Source organism: Chrysochloris asiatica, unplaced genomic scaffold (genome assembly GCF_000296735.1).
Source record: "Chrysochloris asiatica unplaced genomic scaffold, ChrAsi1.0 scaffold00045, whole genome shotgun sequence".
Classification (NCBI taxonomy): Eukaryota; Metazoa; Chordata; class Mammalia; order Afrosoricida; family Chrysochloridae; genus Chrysochloris; species Chrysochloris asiatica.
The window spans coordinates 11,777,292-11,797,131 of NW_006408563.1; the positions used below are offsets into that span (position 1 = coordinate 11,777,292).

At 40.2% G+C, this 19,840-nt stretch overlaps 2 protein-coding genes across 2 annotated transcripts in view; one reads left to right on the forward strand and one right to left on the reverse strand.

Annotated features, from left to right (window-relative positions):
* The window catches only part of LOC102813796 (chromosome unknown open reading frame, human C2orf47), a 14,416-nt gene extending 12,934 nt beyond the window's left edge, over positions 1–1,482 (reverse strand). The window contains exon 1 of the mRNA XM_006861997.1: positions 1,033–1,482. Coding sequence (XP_006862059.1) covers positions 1,033–1,482 — 450 coding nt within the window. The remainder of the gene's footprint in view (positions 1–1,032) is intronic.
* A 344-nt stretch (positions 1,483–1,826) lies between these two features.
* The window catches only part of TYW5 (tRNA-yW synthesizing protein 5), a 29,483-nt gene continuing 11,469 nt past the window's right edge, over positions 1,827–19,840 (forward strand). Inside the window, exons 1-2 of the mRNA XM_006861998.1 lie at positions 1,827–1,905; positions 6,034–6,188. Of these exons, the coding sequence (XP_006862060.1) occupies positions 1,828–1,905; positions 6,034–6,188 (233 nt within the window). The 5' untranslated portion in view covers position 1,827. The remainder of the gene's footprint in view (positions 1,906–6,033; positions 6,189–19,840) is intronic.

Genomic DNA, 19,840 nt, shown 5'->3' on the forward strand with positions numbered 1-19,840 from the left:
TATAATTTCTGCATTCCGTTGGGTCACTTCTCGTTAGAATGAGAGAGGTGTATGCTGAACAAATAATCCAAGAACCTGGAATATGTGAACAATGTCGAAGACACAACCTTGCTTGCTGAGAGCGGAAAGGAATTAAAATACATGGCCAAATGGTTTGAAACTTGACATGAGCAGAAGATACTCATGTCAAGTTAATTATGAAGCTGAGCTGGGCATATCAGCCAAGTTTGTCCTTTGTTTTTTTTAAAAAAACAAATACATCAAGCAGTCACAAGGTAATTCGGGAACGCAGGAAGCAGAAGTTAATACTGGCATTGATCACATAAAGTTGAAAACATTTCATTAATAACTTGATAGTCGTATGAATAACTAGAGACTATGGTAGATACAGCACTGGACTGCCATGCAAAAGGTCGGCAGTCAAAGCCCATCAGCTATTCCTCGGAAACCCTCGAGTCGTAAGTAGATCCAACTCCATGGCATTTAACACCCGTACGCATTGTTCCATAAAGGCAATTAGTCTTCCTAGTTTTGCAGACTTGTAAAATCACGCTCTGAAAGATAAGGACATATAGCCCTTGTTGTTGTTGTTAAGTGACATAGAGCTGGTTCTGACTCATAGCGACCCTGTATAGGGTTTCTGACGAGTGGCTGGTACGGTGGATCTGAACCTCTGCCCTTGTGGTTAGTAGTTCAGTGCTTATCCTACAGCGCCACAGTCAGCCTTGTAAGCCCCGGAGAGTAAGTTCTACTCTGTTCTACAGGATCGCTATGTAAATCGGAATCGACTCGTTGGCAGGGAGTTATGCTGCTCACCAAGTCTCCCGCAAACAGAGGGAAAAGGTAACTGCGGAATTCACCTTGGTCCCTCAATGGAGCCCTTGCACCGAGACGACCGTGCAAACCCACCCAGAAGCGTCAAGTCAAGAATCTGCGTAGGGTTCTCCTTCTGAGGCACTGCCAAGGTTTACCAACTTGGGACCCAGTGTGGAAACCTCGCCACTTAATTCTTAACCGGGGAAATAAACAAACCTGCTTTGCACCCTCCACGAACTCGGCGATGTTAAACTCTTGATCGAAATAGGCCCAGATAAGGAAGGCGTAAATTCGAGTCCGAATCCAGTTGATGGGGTTGGAAACTCCCAGGATGATCATCTTGGTTTTCTTGCGCGATTGGGGCTGCTCCTGGGTGCTGTAGCTCCGCCAGGGATGGGCAGGGAAAGAGGTGAGGGCTGCGTGGAATCGCGGAGGGCTGAGTGGACGGTACCCGGGGCCCCGAGCAGGTAGCACCCAGGTCGCCGAGGCCCAAGATCCGCGAAGAAACGGGGTCGCCCTCGAGCCGAGGCGGCGGCGGCAGAAGATGCAGAGTCCGGTCAACTCTGGGCTTACCTTGGCTGCACCAAGAGTCCGGAGTCGGGCAAATCCGCCCGACAGCGGCCGGGAGAACAGCAAGCCCGGCAGCAGGCGAGCGGCCAGCGCCATTTTTATGACCTTTCACCCCTGCGTTTTTCAGTGCTGTACTGAAAGGAAGTCGGTGGGAAACCAGCTCATTGAGGTTAGGGACGTGGAGTGGGGAAGTTAGGCAGGTAAAGATGACCTGTTGTTGCCAACTCGGATAAATCCGCTTAATTCGCTATTTCTCGACGTACAACCATATCATGCCGCGACCCGTCGGCACCCCGCGCTGCGTTCAAAACCAACCACTCTCCCGAGTCAGCAGTCTTCCAGGACCTTTTCTCGCCGAGTCATGTTTCCGGACGGATCACGAACTAAGGAACGTGTGGGGCCCAGATTCCGAGGCCTGGCAGCAATTGGGCTCGAAGAGTCATGGCTGGGCAACACCTTCCTGTACCCCGGCTCGAGGGAGTTTCGCGGGAGCAGTTCCTACAGCACCTCTACCCGCAGGTGAGGTCCTCGCGTAGGCTCAGCCGCTGGAAACTTGAGACCAGGCCCCACCACTCGCTGAGGCTCCAAACTGGTCTGCGGCTAAGGGAGAGAGTGCTGGGTGTGTGTCCGGTGTGTATTGAATTTTCCGGAAACAAAACAGCTTCAGTTTTCTGAGGAGCAAGATGCAGTGGAGAGGTGATTTCAAGAGGCATTTTGTCCAAGCTCTTCAGTCCCTGAAAAGAACCATGGTGCAGAACCTTATTAAGAATGACGTCTGCCGTTACCACGGTAACAAAAGCCGGCTGTTACTTTCCTCCTGCTGCCTGGGCTGCTTATCTTTTGGTGGGTGCTTGAAGTTTAGAGCAAGATTCTTGTTGGAAACGACGCCAAGTTACTGGATTTGGATTTTTCACCACAGTGGGCCGACAGAGAAAGCAGTAGGCATCCCCCAGGAAACGTCCCCTATTGCTGGATTCGAATTACTTGCATTCTAGTTCAGATGTTAAGGTCGGCTGTTCAAGCTCACCAGCGGCTCCTCGGAAACCCTTTACAGGTGGCTCTGGGTTGGAATCAACTCGACGGCACTTAACAGAAACAATAACAACAAATTAGAGCCTTAGTTTCTTTTTTTAAAAGGAGACAAAAATATTCAGGGAAAAGATGTATATTTACTTGCAGTGCTTTGCAAGGGAATCCAGGAGTCAGAAGAACTAGAATCTCGCCACTTTTTTTTTTTTTTTTTTTTTAATGCACTTGATTAGTTACTCTCTTTATGGTGGGGAAAGACACACACAGGATTTTCTTACTTGATATTTAATTCTCTAAGAGTGTCACTGTTACACATTTTTGAGTAATTCAAGAATTAATGGCAATGCCCTCCACCCTTTATTTACCCCTTTTTGTGAGTTAGCTATGGAAGAGGATTGAAGACTTATTTTGGGCACTAGTGCTGCACTGCTCTTGTCCACCCCACAGCCTTGCCATCAGTATATCTCATAAAGGGCCTTGAGAGAGGTGGATGGCAAAAACCTGATTTAAAAATTGAGTAAAAAGCTGGAATCATTCACAAAAGAAATATAAAAATGACTTCTAAATATAGGAAGAAATGTTTGACTTCATAAGAAGCAAGTGCTCGTTAAAACTGCACTAAGAGAACCCAAGTCACTTGTTTATAGCTCAGTGAATAAAATAAATAAATGAAGACCTTCATTTTTGCATTAGAACACAAAGGAATGTAGAAGAAATGGCGTTAAACATTATCAATATTTTTGTTTAGCTTTTTATTGTGGAGTGAATGAAGGTCTACAGAGCAGCTCATCAGTTTCACATTTAACAAACCATTCACTTGATTTCCTCTTGATTGTAATCTCCTCAGTGTAACATCACTTATCCCACCTTCTCCCAGTGTTTCTTAATTCTATTTCTCTTCCTTGCCCCACCCTTCTGAGTTTTGCCCTTAGGTAAATGCTGCTGCTTTTTTTATTCCAGATGGTTGTTCATTCAATGGTGTGTGTACCTCACTAGTTTTGTCCCCCTATATACCTATCTATTGCTTACCTGAAAATTGAGCCATGGGGGTGAGTTCAGTTCCAGACCTGAAGGGTGACCAAGGGTCTAGTCTTGGGGTTCCAACAGTCTGACCAGTATGCCTAGTCTTTTTTTTTTTTAATTTTTTTTTTAGTTTTGTACCATGTTTTCTTCACTCTATCCAGGACCTTCTAAATGTGATCCCTTTCTGATTAGTTGGTAGTGAATCCCGAAACCACCTTGTTCTTTTGGTCTTAGGGTTGTGGAGACTGATATTCACTTGGTCCATTAGTTATTGGACTGTTTCCATGTATCTTCATCACTCTTCTTTCCTCTGCCCAGGGAGAGACCAATAGTTGTACTTTAGATGACTACTCATGAACTTTTAAGATCCCAGTTACTACTCACCAAAGTTAGATGTTAGAAGCTTGTCTTTATGCATTGTTATGCCAATTGACCATGGTGTCCACCCGAATTATGATCCTAACCCCTAGGCTTAGCAAATCATTCACTCAAGGTATTTGATAATGTCTAAGAAGTTTTCATAATTTTGCCCATGTATGCTCTACCACGTAGTCCTGGTGTGGCATAAATTTGTTGTTGTGAAGTGCCATTGAGTAGATTCCAACCCATAGCAACCTTGTATAGGGTTTCTCAGGAACCGCTGGTGAGCTTGAACCACCGACCTTGCAGTTCAAATGGCTTTGCTGTCTAATGCATTAACTCTCAAATGCCATACCAGGACTGCAAACCACAATGTTCGCAGTTCAAACCCATCAGCTACTCCTTGGAAACCCTATACAAGATCACTAAGAGTCAGAACTGACTTGATGGCTAACATATTCCACCACATTCATGTATATGTTTGCAGCAAAGGTAAATACCTATATACAAATATCATCTGTCAAATCTGTGTGTATATGAAAAATCACTATTTGCTGCACCCATCATAGCAATATTCGATCCAGGCAGAAATTACCAATTGATCAAAGTAAACCTTACAAATAATAGGGCAAAATATACTATACCACCTGATTGCATTGGAAAGAACACACACTATTCCTTACATGGCACTCCTTCCTAAAATCCATAACTTGAAACTAAGCTTCCAGAAACATCATACAAACTCAAATTGAAGGGTATTCTACAAAATAACTATACTTTTCAAAAATGCTGAGGACATGGAAGACAAAAGCAAAGCAACTGCTCCAGATTGAAGGAGACTAAAAGAGACCCGACTTCTGAATGCAGTGTGGCATCTCAGATTGAATTCTGGGCTAGGAAAAGAACTAACTGAAAAATAACTATTAACTACTGATATTTGAATATGGCATGTGGGTTAGATAATATTTAGTGAATATGGCAAAATTTTTTTATTTTGATAACATTATCCGGTAGTTATGTAAGACTGTTCTCAGGAAATACACATAAGTATTTAGAGCTAAAGGGGCATGATGTTAGCAATGTATTCTCAAATGGTTCTGAAAAGTATTAATTTTCTCTAATATGTACCTCTCAACATATTACAACATATTAAGACAAGAAATCTGAGTTTACATAGTTATATGATGACATTTCTAACGACCATTTTAGAAACAGTGTTTATACCTTTTACTTTTACACCTTAGGCACTGGATTGCAATCCACAAGGTCCATGATTTGAACCTACCAGTTTCTCTGTGGGAAAAAGATGAGGTTTTCTGCTCCTGCAAAGATTTAAAGTCTTGGAAACTGTACAAGGTCACTATGAGTTGGAATCAACTCAATTGCACTTAGCAATAACAACACATATTAAGGAGTGGTTGTAGTGTAGTGGATTTTGAACTGGGCTGCTAACCATGAGGTCAGTAGTTCGAATCTGCCAATCACTCCAAAGGGAGACAGATGAGGCTTTCTGCTCCCATAAAGGTTTACAGTCTTGGAAACAGTTACTATGAGCTGGAATCAACTCAATGGCCGTGACAGTATGTATGTGGTGGTGGTGGTGTGCCATGGAGTCTGTTCCGACTCATAGCGATCCTCTACAGGGTTTCCAAGGCTGTAAATCTTTACGGGAGCAGAAAGCTTCATCTGTCTCCTTTGGAGTGATTGGTATATTTGAACTAAGGACCTCGTGGTTAGCAGCCCAACTTGTAACCGCTATGCTACCAGAGCTCCTTAGTATACATGTATATGTGTTTATGTGTATACATAAATATAAATGTATATATAGAGAGAGCAAGCACCCTGGTGTGGCATTGTGGCCTAATTCACTGGACTGCAAAATCATTTTGAATTGCAGAGTTGGCAGTTCAACCTCACCAGCCACTCATTGGAAACCCTATACCGAGTCGCTATGGGTCAGAACTGACTTGACAGCACTTACCATATAAAGCTTTGAGATTGAACATTTTGGGATCAAGGATCATACATGGCTTTTGTCCCTCTAGTGCTAAATGCGGAGACCTGGTATAACTGGACTACAAGGTAAGTTTGGTGTCAGCAGCTCCATGGAGACACTATGAATCTGAACCGACTCCACGCACTGAACAACAACAATAAGTGCTAAATTACAGCTTTTGGTATATTGTTCATAATTCACTAATTGTTTTCTATATACTTGTGTTTTCCCTGTTACAGAGAAAACCACTAGTGTTGGAAGGAATTGATTTGGGGGCATGTACAAGTAAATGGACAGTGGATTATCTAAGCCAAGTCGGAGGGAAGAAAGAAGTAAAGATTCACGTTGCTGCGGTTCCACAGATGGACTTCATTAGTAAGAACTTTGTATATAGGTATTTCCTTCTGAGGTTTACTCTGGGGATACAAATGACTTTAAATGTAAAATAATTTTGCATTATACAAACACCATATGGTATTTCATCTTTTGGCTAGTTCGATATAATCATGGGATAACATGCTGAGTTTTAAGACAAATCTGAGTTTACGTAGTTAGTTACATGAAGACATTTGTCATGACCATTTTAGAAATAGTGTTTACACTTTTTACTTTTGGAGTCATGGGAGACAGAGAATTTAACTATAGTTAGATTTCGTCTAAAGTTGGTTGTGAATTCATTCAATGCCTAACTGATTAATCCTACCATATTAGTAATTTTTTTCTAGAATAAGAAATGCTAAGGCTTCTCTTCATAACTTGTTTAGAGTTTTAAATGCCCTTATTTTTGGAAAAACTTTAAATTCCAAACTATATTCTTGATACGCATAAATCCTTGATTTCTTTCTTTTTTTTTTTTTTTGGCTCTGTCCAGAAACACAAGACAAGTAGTTGATATATCATCTTGAATAACTTTTAAAATCATGCTTCATTTTCTCTCTTGACCAAAAAAAACTGCCTTTAATTGTACTCACAGTTGTCATATATCTGCTTTGAAATCTCATAAAGAAATATTCAAAAGCTGCTGAGTATCTAAACATGAAAGATTTAAGTGTTATAATTTTATAGGTTTAATATACTATTTGTTCCCACTGGTTTTATTTAAAATGTTAAATTAAAAAGCAGACAACTTTTAAATTCTGAGCATGTGCAATCCCAGCATTCAAATGATCGAAATAACATGTAGTTCACAAAAGGCTTCAGTTTAGAGATGAGTTAAACAGAGCTTCTAATGTCTAGAGCCATTTCCTTTCTCATTAGAGTTTTTTTAAGTTCAGATAGCAGCTGCCAAAGCATTTCTCAGCTTTTGATCCTCAGAATATTTACTATTACAGTTTTGGTTTTTAATAGGCCATGAATTGAATTGAATTACCATAAATGTTTCCAAGTGACTGTAAGAACTTTTCATTTTTTATTAAATCAGGAAAGTGGAAGACAGTGCAGGAATGATGAGTGTTTTGCAGCCTGCAGTTAAATGATGTTTATTTTCCAAAGGGGCCAGTGCTGTTAACAAACGGCTATTGAAATTTCATCCTGAATTGCCTTGATGTTTTGTCATGTGTTTTAAACTTTTCAAAGATTGTTTTGGAAGCACATAAATTATGTAATAGTTCTTTTCAGCTTCCAAGTCTTTCACTGGAGCTCCTTAAAAAAAAAAAAAAAAAAAATTGCAAGATTATTTTGCTAGTGCAATAAAAAGAAAAGGTTTAGTCATTTTTAGCAATTACCAAAACAAACCAAACCCATTGCCATTGAGTCAGTTCTGATTCATATTGTTGTTAATTGGCATCAAGTTGGCTCGAACTCATAACAACCCTGTGGATTACAGAATGAAGCACCGCCTGGTCCTGCCCCAGTCTTCAGTTGTTGCTGTTTTTGAGCCTCCTTTTTCTCCCAAGGTGCCATGCCATCTTGTTGAGGGTCTGTCCATTTTTCGCTGAACATCTACCAAGCATGCTATCCTTCTCCAGGAATTGATCCCTCATAATGTGTCCAAAGGACATCAGATCAAGTCTAGCCATCCTTGCCTCAAGGAGTATTCTGGCTATACATTTTCCAAGTTAAGTTTATTCATTCTTCTGACAGTCCATGATGCATTTAATGTTCTAAACCAACACCATAATTCAAAGGCACGAATTCTTAGCTGGTCTGTACATTGTCCAGCTTTAAATACATTTGAGACAATTGAAAGTGCCATAACTTGGATCAAGCACACCTTAGTCTTCAAAGTGACATGTTTGTGTTTTAACACTTTAACGAGATATTTTGTACCATATTTGCCCAGTGCAGTTGTATCCTTTATTTTTGCTTCCTTGGGCATTGATTGTGGATGCAAGTAAAAGGAAATCCTTGAAAACTTCCATCTTTTCTCAGTTTTATGATGATGTTGCTTATTGGCCCAGCTGGAAGGAGATTTGTGTTTTTTTATGTTGCGGTGTAATGCATACTTAAGACTTTAGTATTTGATATTCATCAATAAGTGTTTCAAGGATTCTTTGCTTTCAGCCAGCAAGGTGGTTTCATCTGCATTATCACAGGTTGTTAATGAATTTTCCTTCAGTCCTACTGCTGTTTGCTTCTTCATATTGTCTACCTTCTCGTATAGTTTGTTCAGTTAACAGATTAAAGAAATATGATGAAAGGATACAACCCTGACACACACCTTTCCTGATTTTAAGTCACACAGTAGCCCCTTGAACAATTGACTACTTCTAGATCTGTGTACAGGTTACACATGAACACAATGAAGTGTTCTCAAATTCCCTTTTTCCACAATGTTGTCCCTAATTTCTTATGATCCACACAGTTGAATGCCTTTGCATGGTCAATAAAACACAGGTAAACATCTTTGTGGTATTCTCTGCTTTCAGCCAAGATCCATCTGACATTGGTAATGAGGGCCCTCATTCCATGTCCTCTTCTGAATCTAATTACTAGCAGTTCTCCATTGCAACTGTTTTTGAATTATCTACAAGAAAAATGTACTTGCATGTTATTAATGCTGTTGTTTCTCATAATTTCTGCATCCTGTTGAATTATCTTTCGTTGGCATTGAAATGAATATTTCAATGGCTGGCCAGATAGCTGTCTTCCAAATTTCTTGGCAGAGACAAGTGAGCATTTTTTTTGTAACATTTCAATTGTTGTTCTATTAGTTTGGGAGCCTGTTTATTACCAATGCCTTTAGCGCAACTTGGACTTCTTCCTTACTATGAGTACCATTGGTTTTTGATCATATACTATCACCTGGAGTGGTTGAACAGTCTCCAATTCTTTTTGATACAGTGACTGTATTCTTTCTATCTTCTATTAAGTGTTCCTGCATCGTTCAATATTTTGCACATAGAATATTTTAGTATTACAACTCGAGGCTTGAGTTTTTGTTGTGTTTTTCTAATTCTTCGACATGGGAAATTATAAGTGCTCTTCCCTATTGGTTTTCTAAGTGCAGACCTTCACACATTTCATTATAGTGCTTTGCCTTTTCAAGCCAGCCTTTGAAATCTTCTGTTCAGTTCTTTTACTTAATTATTTCTTACAGTTACTTTAGCTAATTTGAGAGCTAATTTCAGAGTCCCTTCTTACATTCATTTTGGGCTTTTCTTTCTTTTCTGTTTTTTGAATGACCTTTGTTTTTTGTTTTTTGTTTTTATGTATGATGTCCTTGATATTATTCTGTTTGGTCTTTAGTCATTAGTGTGTAGTGCATCAAATCTGTTCTTGAGATGGTCTCTAGATTCAGATGGGATATACTCAAGGGTCATATTTTGGCTCTTATGGATTTGTGTTAATTTTCTTCAGCTTCAACTTGAGCTTGCATATGAGCAATTGATGGCTTATTGTATGTACTATTCCACAGTTGGCCCTGCCCTTGTTCTGACTGAAGATTTTGAGATTCTTCATCATCTCCACAGATATAGTCAATTTGATTCCTATGTATTCCTTCCAGTGAGTTCCACATGTATAGTCACAGTTTATGTTGTTGAAAAGGTAATGAAAAAGTCATTGATCTTATAAAATTTTATCTCCAGTGTCATTTCTATTACCAAAGCCATATTTTCCAACTGTTAATTCTTCTCTTTGCTTCCAACTTTCATATTCCAGTCACCAATAATGATCGGTGCATCTTGATTGCTTGTTTGATTAATTTCAGACTGCAGAAGTTGGTAATTTTTAAGTGCCGTGAGTCGATTCCACCTCATAGTGGCAGGGTTTCCAAGGAGCAGCTGGTGGGTTTGAACTGTCAAGTTTGCAGTTAGCAGCCCAGTTCTTAACTTAATCCCCACACCAGGACTCCAAAAAGTTGGTAGAATTCTTCAGTTTCATCATTGACTTTAGTAGTTCATGTATTAACTGGTCTTCCTTATAGGCATATTAGTCTATCACTGACATTGAAAATGAAATTAACAAATACTATTAAAGATTCAAGGAAAAGTGAAACTAGGATACAGAACAATAAATATACCATGATCTTGACTGTGTAAAAGAGTAAGTTGTTGTTGAGTGTTGTTGAGTCTGTTCCCACTCATAGCAATCTGGCATAGGGTTTCCAAGGAGCAGCTCATAAGTTCGAATCAGCAACCTTATGGTTCAAGCGACTGTTTATCCTACAACACCACAGCAGGACTCCATGTAAAAGAGTATATTCGACAAATATTGGGGGTTAGAGCATGTTATTTTAAAAACTTTAGCAGTTCCTTAATTCCAGAATAGAAGCTAAAATCTGTGTTTTCAAGAATTGGGACTAAGGGGAAGTTACCAAGGCCACTGTCTTTGGATAAGCCTTGAGTCAGCTGAATGTTGTTAAGTGCCTTTGAGTTGGTTCTGACACATAGAGAACCTATTTGGGGTTTGTTTCCAAGGAGTGACTGGTGGGTTTGAACTGCCAACTTTGTGGTTAGCAGTTCAGTGCTTATCCAGAAGTACCACACCAGGACTCCATCAGCTAAATAGGTATATGGATATTTATCCCATCACTTGCAGCTTTGTACTTCAGTATAGATCTTAAAATGTCCTTCTTCAGTTTGTCATTTAGGCATAGTAGACCAAGTGACTGTCTGATTCAAAATGGCCAGTATCAGTTCATTTTAGTTCATTAATGGATATCTTTATGCTTTCCATTTCATTTTTAACAACTTATAATTTTCCTAGATTCATACTTCATACATTCTATGTTCCAGTTACCAATGGATGTTTGCAGCTGCTTCCTCTCATTTTGAGCCCTGCCCCATCAGCAAATGAAGGTTCTAATAGCTTTACTTCATATACATAATTAAGATCGACTCTATTTTGAGGATGCAGCTTTTCCCTAGTCATATTTTGAGTGCCTCCAAACCTGAAGGACTCGTTTTCTAGCACTATTTCAAATACCATTTCACTTCTATTCATAAAATTTTCACTTGTCAGCTTTTTCAGAAATAGACACCTCATCCTTCTTCCCACTCTTAGTCTAGAAGGTTCACTGAGACCTGTCCACCATGGGTGACACTGCTGGTGTTTGAAATACTATTAGCATAACAGCACATGCAAGCACCACAGTATGACAAACTGACGACTCATAGCGACCCAGTGTGAAAGAGTAAAACTGCCTCAAAGAGTTTCTAAGCTACAAATATTAACAGAAACTGCCACATTTTTCTCATGTGGAATGGCTGGTAGGATTCACTTTAGTGGTTGAGCACTTTACACTACACAATGTGTGGGAAAGAAGATACATTAGAAAATTAAAAACCATATATACGCACATATCATCATTATCACTTCAGTTTGATGTTAGACTGCGTATTTTCTACTCAGTCCAAGATGTGAGACTGACAAATTTCCAAGTCTTGCTTTTTACTGTTTTCTTGGTAGCTGTTTCTCCTAAGATTAGAATGCTAAGTGCAAGAGAGCCTTTTGTTCACCCTATGTGGTATTCTTGTCATAGATTCTTTTAAAAATATATTCTGAATCTTACATAATAAGCTTCCACAGTATCTAATTCCTGAGGTGTTGTCTAACCCCTGCCGCCATCATCCTGCTGCTACTCTTTATTCTGGTTCCATCCAGTTCTCAGCTTGACTTTACAAAGCAGCCTTTTAAAAATTGGTAACAGGACACTCACAGTTTTCTTCCCTTCTTTTTTAAGTGTCTGTTACTACTTGCATGCTTTTGGAGGGTGTACATTATCAGTTTTGCTAATGCCACTGTCTGCTTTTTACTGAGCATTTAATATATTTTGGGTACAGTGCCAAACATCCTAAGTTATATTATAGCATCTTTGTTACATAGCTTTCAAACTGGTATCTTTGCTCTTCCGAGCAGTGAATGAGGTATATATTTTTAAGCTTCAGAACAATTGGTATATTAAGGTCTATATGTTAAACTTCAGCTTCAGCACAATGAGGTTTATATTTTTATAATAATTGGAATATGAGAGATGTTGTTATGTGCCATCCAGTCGGTTTTGACCCATGGCAACCCTGTGCACACAGATCGGAACATGGCTCGTCCTGGGCCACCTTCACAGTTGTTCCACTTGAGCTCATTGCTGCTGTTGCTATGCTGGTCCATCTCAGTAGGGGTCTTCCTCTTTTTGGTGGCCCTCCATGTTAATAAGCACGATGTCCATCTCCGGACTGGTACCTCCTGGTAACCTCTCTGAAGTATGAGAGACAAGTCTTGCCATCCTTGCTTCTAAGGAGCATTCTGGCTGTACTTTAACCAAGATAGATTTGTGTGTTCTTCTGGCAGTCTACGGTACTTTTAGTTTTCTTATAAAATACCATAAACTCAAATGCATCAAGTTTTCTATGGTCTTCCTTACTCCTTTTCCAACTTTCGTATGCATGTGAAGCAACTGAAAATACCATGGCTTGGGTCAGGTGCACCTTAGTTCTCAAACTGATATCTTTGCACTAGGATACTTCTAAGAGGTCTTGTACAGAAGATTTGTCTAGTGCACTACATCCTTTGATTTATTGACTGCTGCTTCCCTGAGTGTTGATTGTGGGGCTGAGCAATATGAAGTCTTTGAAAACTTCAGTCTTTTTTCCATTTTTCATAATGTTATTTATTAGTCCAGTTGTGAGGGTTTTTGTTTTCATTACATTGAGGTGCAATCCATACTGAAGCCTGTGGTCGTTGATCTTCATCACTAAATATTTTAAGTCCTCTTAGCTTTCAGCAAGCAAGATTATATCATCTGCATATCACAGGTTGTTAATGAGTCTTCTATCCTGATGCTATGCCCTTCTTCATATAACCCAGCTTCTCTGATTATTTGCTCAGTATGCAGATTAAATAAATATGGTGAAAGAATACAGCTCTAGCACATACATTTCTTGATTTTAAAACATTCAGTATCCCCTTGTTCTATTTGCATGACTGCCTTTTGGTTTATGTACAGGCTCCTCATGAGCATAATCAAGTGTTCTGGAATACCAGTTCTTCACAATGTTGTACATAACTTGTCATGCTCTACACAGTTGAAAGCCTTTGTATAGCCAATAAAGCACAGGTAACATCTTTCTGGTATTCTCAGCTTTCAACCAAGAAAAAGAAAATAGAGGCTTAAAAATGTTCAGAGGAGGCAGAGATGAGGACATGGAGAGAGGGAGTAGCTGAGGACTCTAGACTCATAGAGGAAGACTGAGTGCTAGCAGCTAGGAGGCAGGCTTGCAGAATGTGCCCTTTGGTTGGTTAAAGGATTATATATTCTTGAGTGTTTTTGTCTACATCCCCCCACCCACCAAAATAAACAGAGGGAATGGAAGCAAATACTATTGAATGATGATGCATGGAGATGATGCAATGAAACAATGAGTGTAGAACTAATGTTCTCCCATGTAAACTATCACTCAATCATAATAAATAAAAACCTAAAAAAGTTAAGAAACTTTGTCAAGATTAAGAAGCCAGTACAACCAAGTTTTTTTGACTCCCTAGAATCCTTTTTTTCACTAGCTCTTCGCTCGATCTAGGATTTTGCTTATGATTAGAACTGTGGTACTTTTAATAACCTCATATGCATGCAAAAGCTGGACAGTGAATGAGGAAGACTGTAGAAGAATTGATGCATTTGAATTATGGTGTTGGAGGGGAATGTTCAAAGTGCCATGGACTGCCAAAAGAACCAACAGATCTGTGTTGGAAGAAGTGCAGCCAGAGTGCTCCTTGGAAGCCAGGATGGCCAAACTTCGTCTCTCATACTTCAGGCATATTGTCAGGAGGGACCAGTTACTGGAGAAGGATATCATGTTTGATAAGGTGGAGGATCAGAGAAAAAGAGGAAGACCCCCAGTGTAATGGATTGATAAAGTGACAGCATCAATGGGCTCAAGCGTGGCAACAATTGTGAGGTTGGCCCAGGACTAGGTAGTTTCGTTCTGTTGTGCATAGGGTCACTATGAGTTGGTACTGACTCGATGGCACCTAATAACAACAACAATGGTTAGAACTAGGGTTGGTGTTAGGGGTAAGGGTTGGGCTAGGGCTAGGAGTAGGCTTGATCTAGGTTTTTAGTGTTACAGTTTTATTTTTTTTCTTGAAATCTATTTGATTTAGTCTTCATTTGGAAGATCTGTAAACTACATTATTCTATCTTTTTACTTTGCTGTTGTTATTACTGTGTCTCTGGTTGGTTCTCCATTTTCAGTCTTACATGTCTGGGTTTTTTTGTTGTTTTGGGGTTTTGCATACTTCTGTATCTGGGTTGAGTCTAGGTGATATTGTCATGTATGTTAGTTTCAAGTTATTTGCTGCTGCTGTTGGTTTTCTGTCCAAAGAACTTCCTTTGGTATTCTTTATAAGGTTGGTCTGGTTTTTATAAATTCTTTTAATTTTTGCATGTCTGAAAATGACTTAATTTCACCACCATATTTGATGGATAGTTTTGCTGAATATATGATTCTTGGTAGGCAGTTTTTTCTTTTAGAGTTTTATGTATGTTACCCCAATTGTCTTGCCTGCTTTTGGTTGAGAAATCAGAGCTTAGTATTTTAGTTCTCCATTGTAGGTAATTTTTAATTTTTCTGAGTTGCTCTCAGGATTCTTTCCCTGTCTTTTGTTTTGAAAAGTTTTATTATATGTCTTGATGTTCTTCTTTTGGAGTCTGTTCTATACCAGTTTGTTCAGCTTCTTCAATGGCTATCTTCCTGTCTTTCATGATATTAGGGCAGCTTTCTTCTACCAGCTCTTGGACAGTATTCTTTATGGGTTCTTTTGTCTCTTTTCTGAAATTCCTGTCACACATAAGTAATTCCTCTTGTTACTGTCCCACATACATCTCAGGCTTTCTTCAAATTTTTTTGTTGTTTTTTTCTAATTGTTCCTCTAACAGATGAATAGTGAGAGATTTTTTCTCAAGCTCAGTAATTCATTTTTTCATTGGTTCAATTCTGGTTTTTTGCCCTTTCAGTATATATAATCTATTTATGAAGTTTTAATGTTAATCTTCTGGCTTTCTAATTGCTGTTTTTTTATGGTTCCTATTTTTCTAACTATTTTGTCAGTTTTTTTCCTTAATTTTTCCATAGTTATGTCTATGTTTTCCTTGATTTCATCTGTCAGTTTCTTCATCTTTCTCTCAGTCCATTGATATTGCCTAATGAACATTCTTTTTAAATTCCTTACCAGGTAGTTCTGATACCACCTCTGGCGTTATATTTTCCAACTGTATTTTGGCCACTTGTTTGAGACACCCAGTCTTGTTTCTTTGTGTAAACTGACACTCTTGCTTTCTTGGAGACACTGTGGTGTGTCGTATTTATATTTGTTGGTGATTATATATTGGTGTATTCTTAGGCACTCACCACCTGACTCCCGTGACTGTGATAGGTAAAGACCGGAAGTGTGAGTACAGTTAGTTGTCTGTTCACTGTTTGTGTAGCTTAGTTCATGGTGGGCTCATGCCCCTCCAGAAGCAGGGGCGCTATAACTGACCTCAGCCAGAGCAGAGGCTCCCCAGAAGGGACTGGCCATGACCCCGGCCACCAGGAGGGAACATGGGAAAACTGCAGTCCCTTGCTACCAATTTCCAGCTGTGTCCTTTGCCTGCAGGCCACTGTATCAGTTGTTGTTGTTAAGTGCTGTTGAGTCGATTCCGACCCATAGCGACTCTTTATAGGGTTTCCAAGGAGCAGCTAATGAGCTTGAACCACCAGCCTTGCACTTCAGACGACTTTGCAGTCTGACGCATTAGCCCATAGCACCATACCAGGACTCCATATCAGTAGCCACTTTCAAAAGCTCAAGATGGCCAACGTGGTCCACATCAGCCTACCGTCTGCCTGTGGTTGTACTTTCCCACTGTTCCTATTCAGCTTCCTCTTTCAGTCAACACTCAGTCTACTTCGTTGTTCCATCCTCTCATGCTCAGGGCTCCAGGATCACCATCTATATCTGTTTCACACGGTCTCCCAAGTCTTTGTTGCAGGGGGTCAGCTTACTGCATCAGTTTACTCTCTGCCACCATGTTTGCTCCAGACACTTCTAGAACCCATCATTTTAACAAGTCTGTGTTACTCCCTACCTTACTTGTCTAGCTTGCCAGTTCCAAAGAATGATAGTTTAAATAATTGTGAGAATAGATGCCCTGCTTTTTGAAGCTTACATAGGTTAGGTAAGACCTCGTGTCTGTCATCTGCTCCACTTTGCATCTGCAGAAGCTATGACAACTGCACTACAAAGGGAAAAGTTGCTGGAAGCACTTAAGTTCTGCTTCTCTGAATTGAGCTGCTCTGTCTGCTTTTGCAGGGTCATCGTCCTACTCTGTTATCGTAGAGGTCTTGAAACACTTCTGGGTTCTCCCTAGTAACAAAGCTAAGCCTGGGCAACTATACTAGTAACAAAGAGTAGGAGGATACCAAGTAAACTTGTTGATAATAATTGACCAGAAATTAATTACAGAAGTAGACACATAGACATAGTACCTACCTTGGTCTGAGTAGATGGCTGAGACCTGCTTCACTCCTGTTATCGGCAGTGGCCTCAAGTGTATTTTGCCCCAACAGTCCAAAACTTGGCATCAGATTCACTTAGCATTGCAGAAGGCTACAGCGAATGGTATGCTAGAAAGACAGCAGATTAGTAGAAATACACCTGTTCAGAGACCATTTTTTGGCTCGTCAAATGACAGCTTAGTTGTAAAGCAATTAAATATTGACACAGAAATAGCCGAGTTTAGGTAAGCCCCCTGTTCCACACGTAGCTTCCAGGTTCCTCCATGGAACATACTCATTGAAAAGAGTTACACTGTACACAGGGCAACCAAATGCTTTGCTGCCTAGTGTATACTGTAGTCCATTGACAGGCCTTCAAGTCCAATCAAGGATTGTTTTTATAATAAATAATGTTGTTTGATATGACAACTGACATTTCACATTTATCTAAATGTAGTATGTTTCAAGAAAATAGTGTTAGGGAAGTAAGCCCAAAATTATTACCTCATAAAGAGAAAGTCTTTTGGCCAGGAGGCAGACATGCAGAATGTACCCTTTGGTGGTGTAAATTATCATGACTGAGTATTTAAAAAAAACACAAAACAGCTAAAATGAATAGAGAGAAATAGCGTTAACTGATGGTACATGGAGGGGATTATAATCATTGTAATGAAACAAGGTATATAATTTGTTGAATGTAAAATGGATTATCTGCCCTGTAAACTTTCACTCAACTCACAGTAAAAAGGTTTTTTTTTTTAAATCACACAATGGAATATTATGCTACCCTGAAGAATAACAAGGAAGCAGCAAGCCACCGCACAACATGGATGAACCTTGAGGACATTATGCTGAGTGAAATCAGTCACAAAAGGAGAAATACGGCATAGGTCCATTATTGTAGAAGAAAAAGCACCCACACTAAAAGGGGGGAAAATTATCTTTTATTTTAAAATTTTTATATTTTTGTTGGTTACCAGAGTGTATGAGGTGGCATGAGGGAGAGGAAGAGGAAGGTGGAGCACAGGGTGTGTAATAGACACAGGATAGTTTGGGTACTGGGGGGGCTGGGGGGAAAACATACACTAGAAGGAGAAGGGGAGAGGAAAAATCAGGCGGATGGGAGAATAGCTAGGCAGGTTTCCATAGGCTAAATAGGACAGAGGTAAATAATGATGTAAGCACAAACGTGGAACAACAGGGCTCATGGATACAAAGATTGAGACATGGTTTGAATGGGAGAAAGTGGGGAAATGATGTTAAGATGCTTGCCTGTCTTTTGAATCTTGGTTTCCCTTGCCTACTATTGTAAAATAGACACTTGAAGGGGAGAGAGAAGAAGAGTCAGAAACATCACCAGAGTAAGCTTGTAAGTCCGTCTTCAGCCTGTAACTGATTAGAATACCTAAAATGGGGCTAGAACTTACCCAGTGAAGGTGGCTCCTTGCAGAGCCTTTGCATGGCATAAGACCATAGATGGAATCCTGATCCCCATCCAGAATCTTCTGAGGTGGGACATTTCCACTTGAAAGGACAAGCAGACCAGTCTGGAGTAGCTAGAAGAACAGAAGATACTTCTTGAACAAAAGACCAGCAGAAAAAAATAAAAAACAATAACAGCAGTCCAACTGACTACTACAAGAACAAGCAAGTTGTTCCCCAGGGAGCCATCAAGGCAAGTGGTCAGGTCCCCTCAAGGCAAACCCCCTTCTAAGACTGAAACTCAAATGGAATACACTAGCAGGCATATGGTCCTGCTGCTGACCACATTGGTCACCGATATGAGAAATGGGGAAAAACAGAAATGAAGTTATGAACTAAGTCCAGCCACATTCAATAGACTCCTGTTAACCTGAATTGAGACCTGGTTAACCAGCAGACCTAGGGACTACTGGGCCCAGGGGCAGAGATATGGCCCCAGAGGACTAGAACGGAGTGTGAAGCATCCAGCTGATATGAAGTAAGGGGAGATGCACAAGAACACCCACACTTGCAGATAGTACTCATTTGACCCGGCATCAATGGCTAGATGATCAGAATATGACTAGAGGAAGAAAGAAGAGGGGGAAAAAAGGAGTAACCCACTACAAGTGGATGAACTTGACCTATGCTTGTGGATGCAGTATTACAAAGGAGCAGATAAATCTCTACAGTGAGGATCATTCCCACCCCCGTGGTATACAGGGTCAACAAGGATTGGGAATTTAGATATTGGCTACCCAAAATGGGGGGACAACAAAGGCAAGAAGTGACTGGCTTACAAGCATTCAATAGGGAACCTAGTTCCAGAGGATATAGGGAAAGGTTGAACCTCCACTGAATTGCTTCCAACCTGTCTGGATGGGGTTGATAAAAGGGGTAAAGGACTCCTGTGGTTCAATAGGGAATGATTGCTATCAGGTCTGACAATGAGTGTTAAAATAAATGTTTGGTAACAAAAGGAGGGGAGTGGCTGATTTTGTAGTCCAGGAGCTGAGATCCCTGGAACCATCAGGGAGAAAAGTGAAGTGCGAGACCCTGTCCGGGGAGGCAGTGACACTAGGGATGGAGGCAGAGATGTGGACAGAAGGAGAGGCTGGGGACTCTGAACTCAGGGAAGGAAAGGGGCTGTGTGCTGGCAGCCACAGGGCAGGCATGTGGGGTGTTTGATGATGCATGCAGTGGATTGTGATCATTGCAATGAAACAAAATATGATAGGATGAATGTAAAGATAATGTTCAGCCATGTAAGCTAACATAATTCACAATGAAAAAATAAAAATAAAAAAACAAGAGAAAGGTTTTGCTCACCCTTTCTTCCCACCTCCACATTAAAAAACAAAAAAACCCCAGTGCCCTCTAGTCTACTTCAACTCATAGGGACCGTGTAGGACAGAGCTAAACTCTGCTCCATAGGGTTTCCAAAGATAGATATCCACATCTGTCTCCACAGAGCGACTGAGGGGTTGGAACCACTGACCTTACGTTTAGCAGTCCAGTGTGTCACCAGGGCTTCTCACCTAGCCAGTACAGACTTCAAATGGAAAGCTATTCAGTGGTGATGCTGAGAAGATAAATCTTAACTCAGAGATTAAAACAGAGATAGACTGGAGGAGAGAGGAGGGGGTTTTGACCTAGATGCATCTGAGGA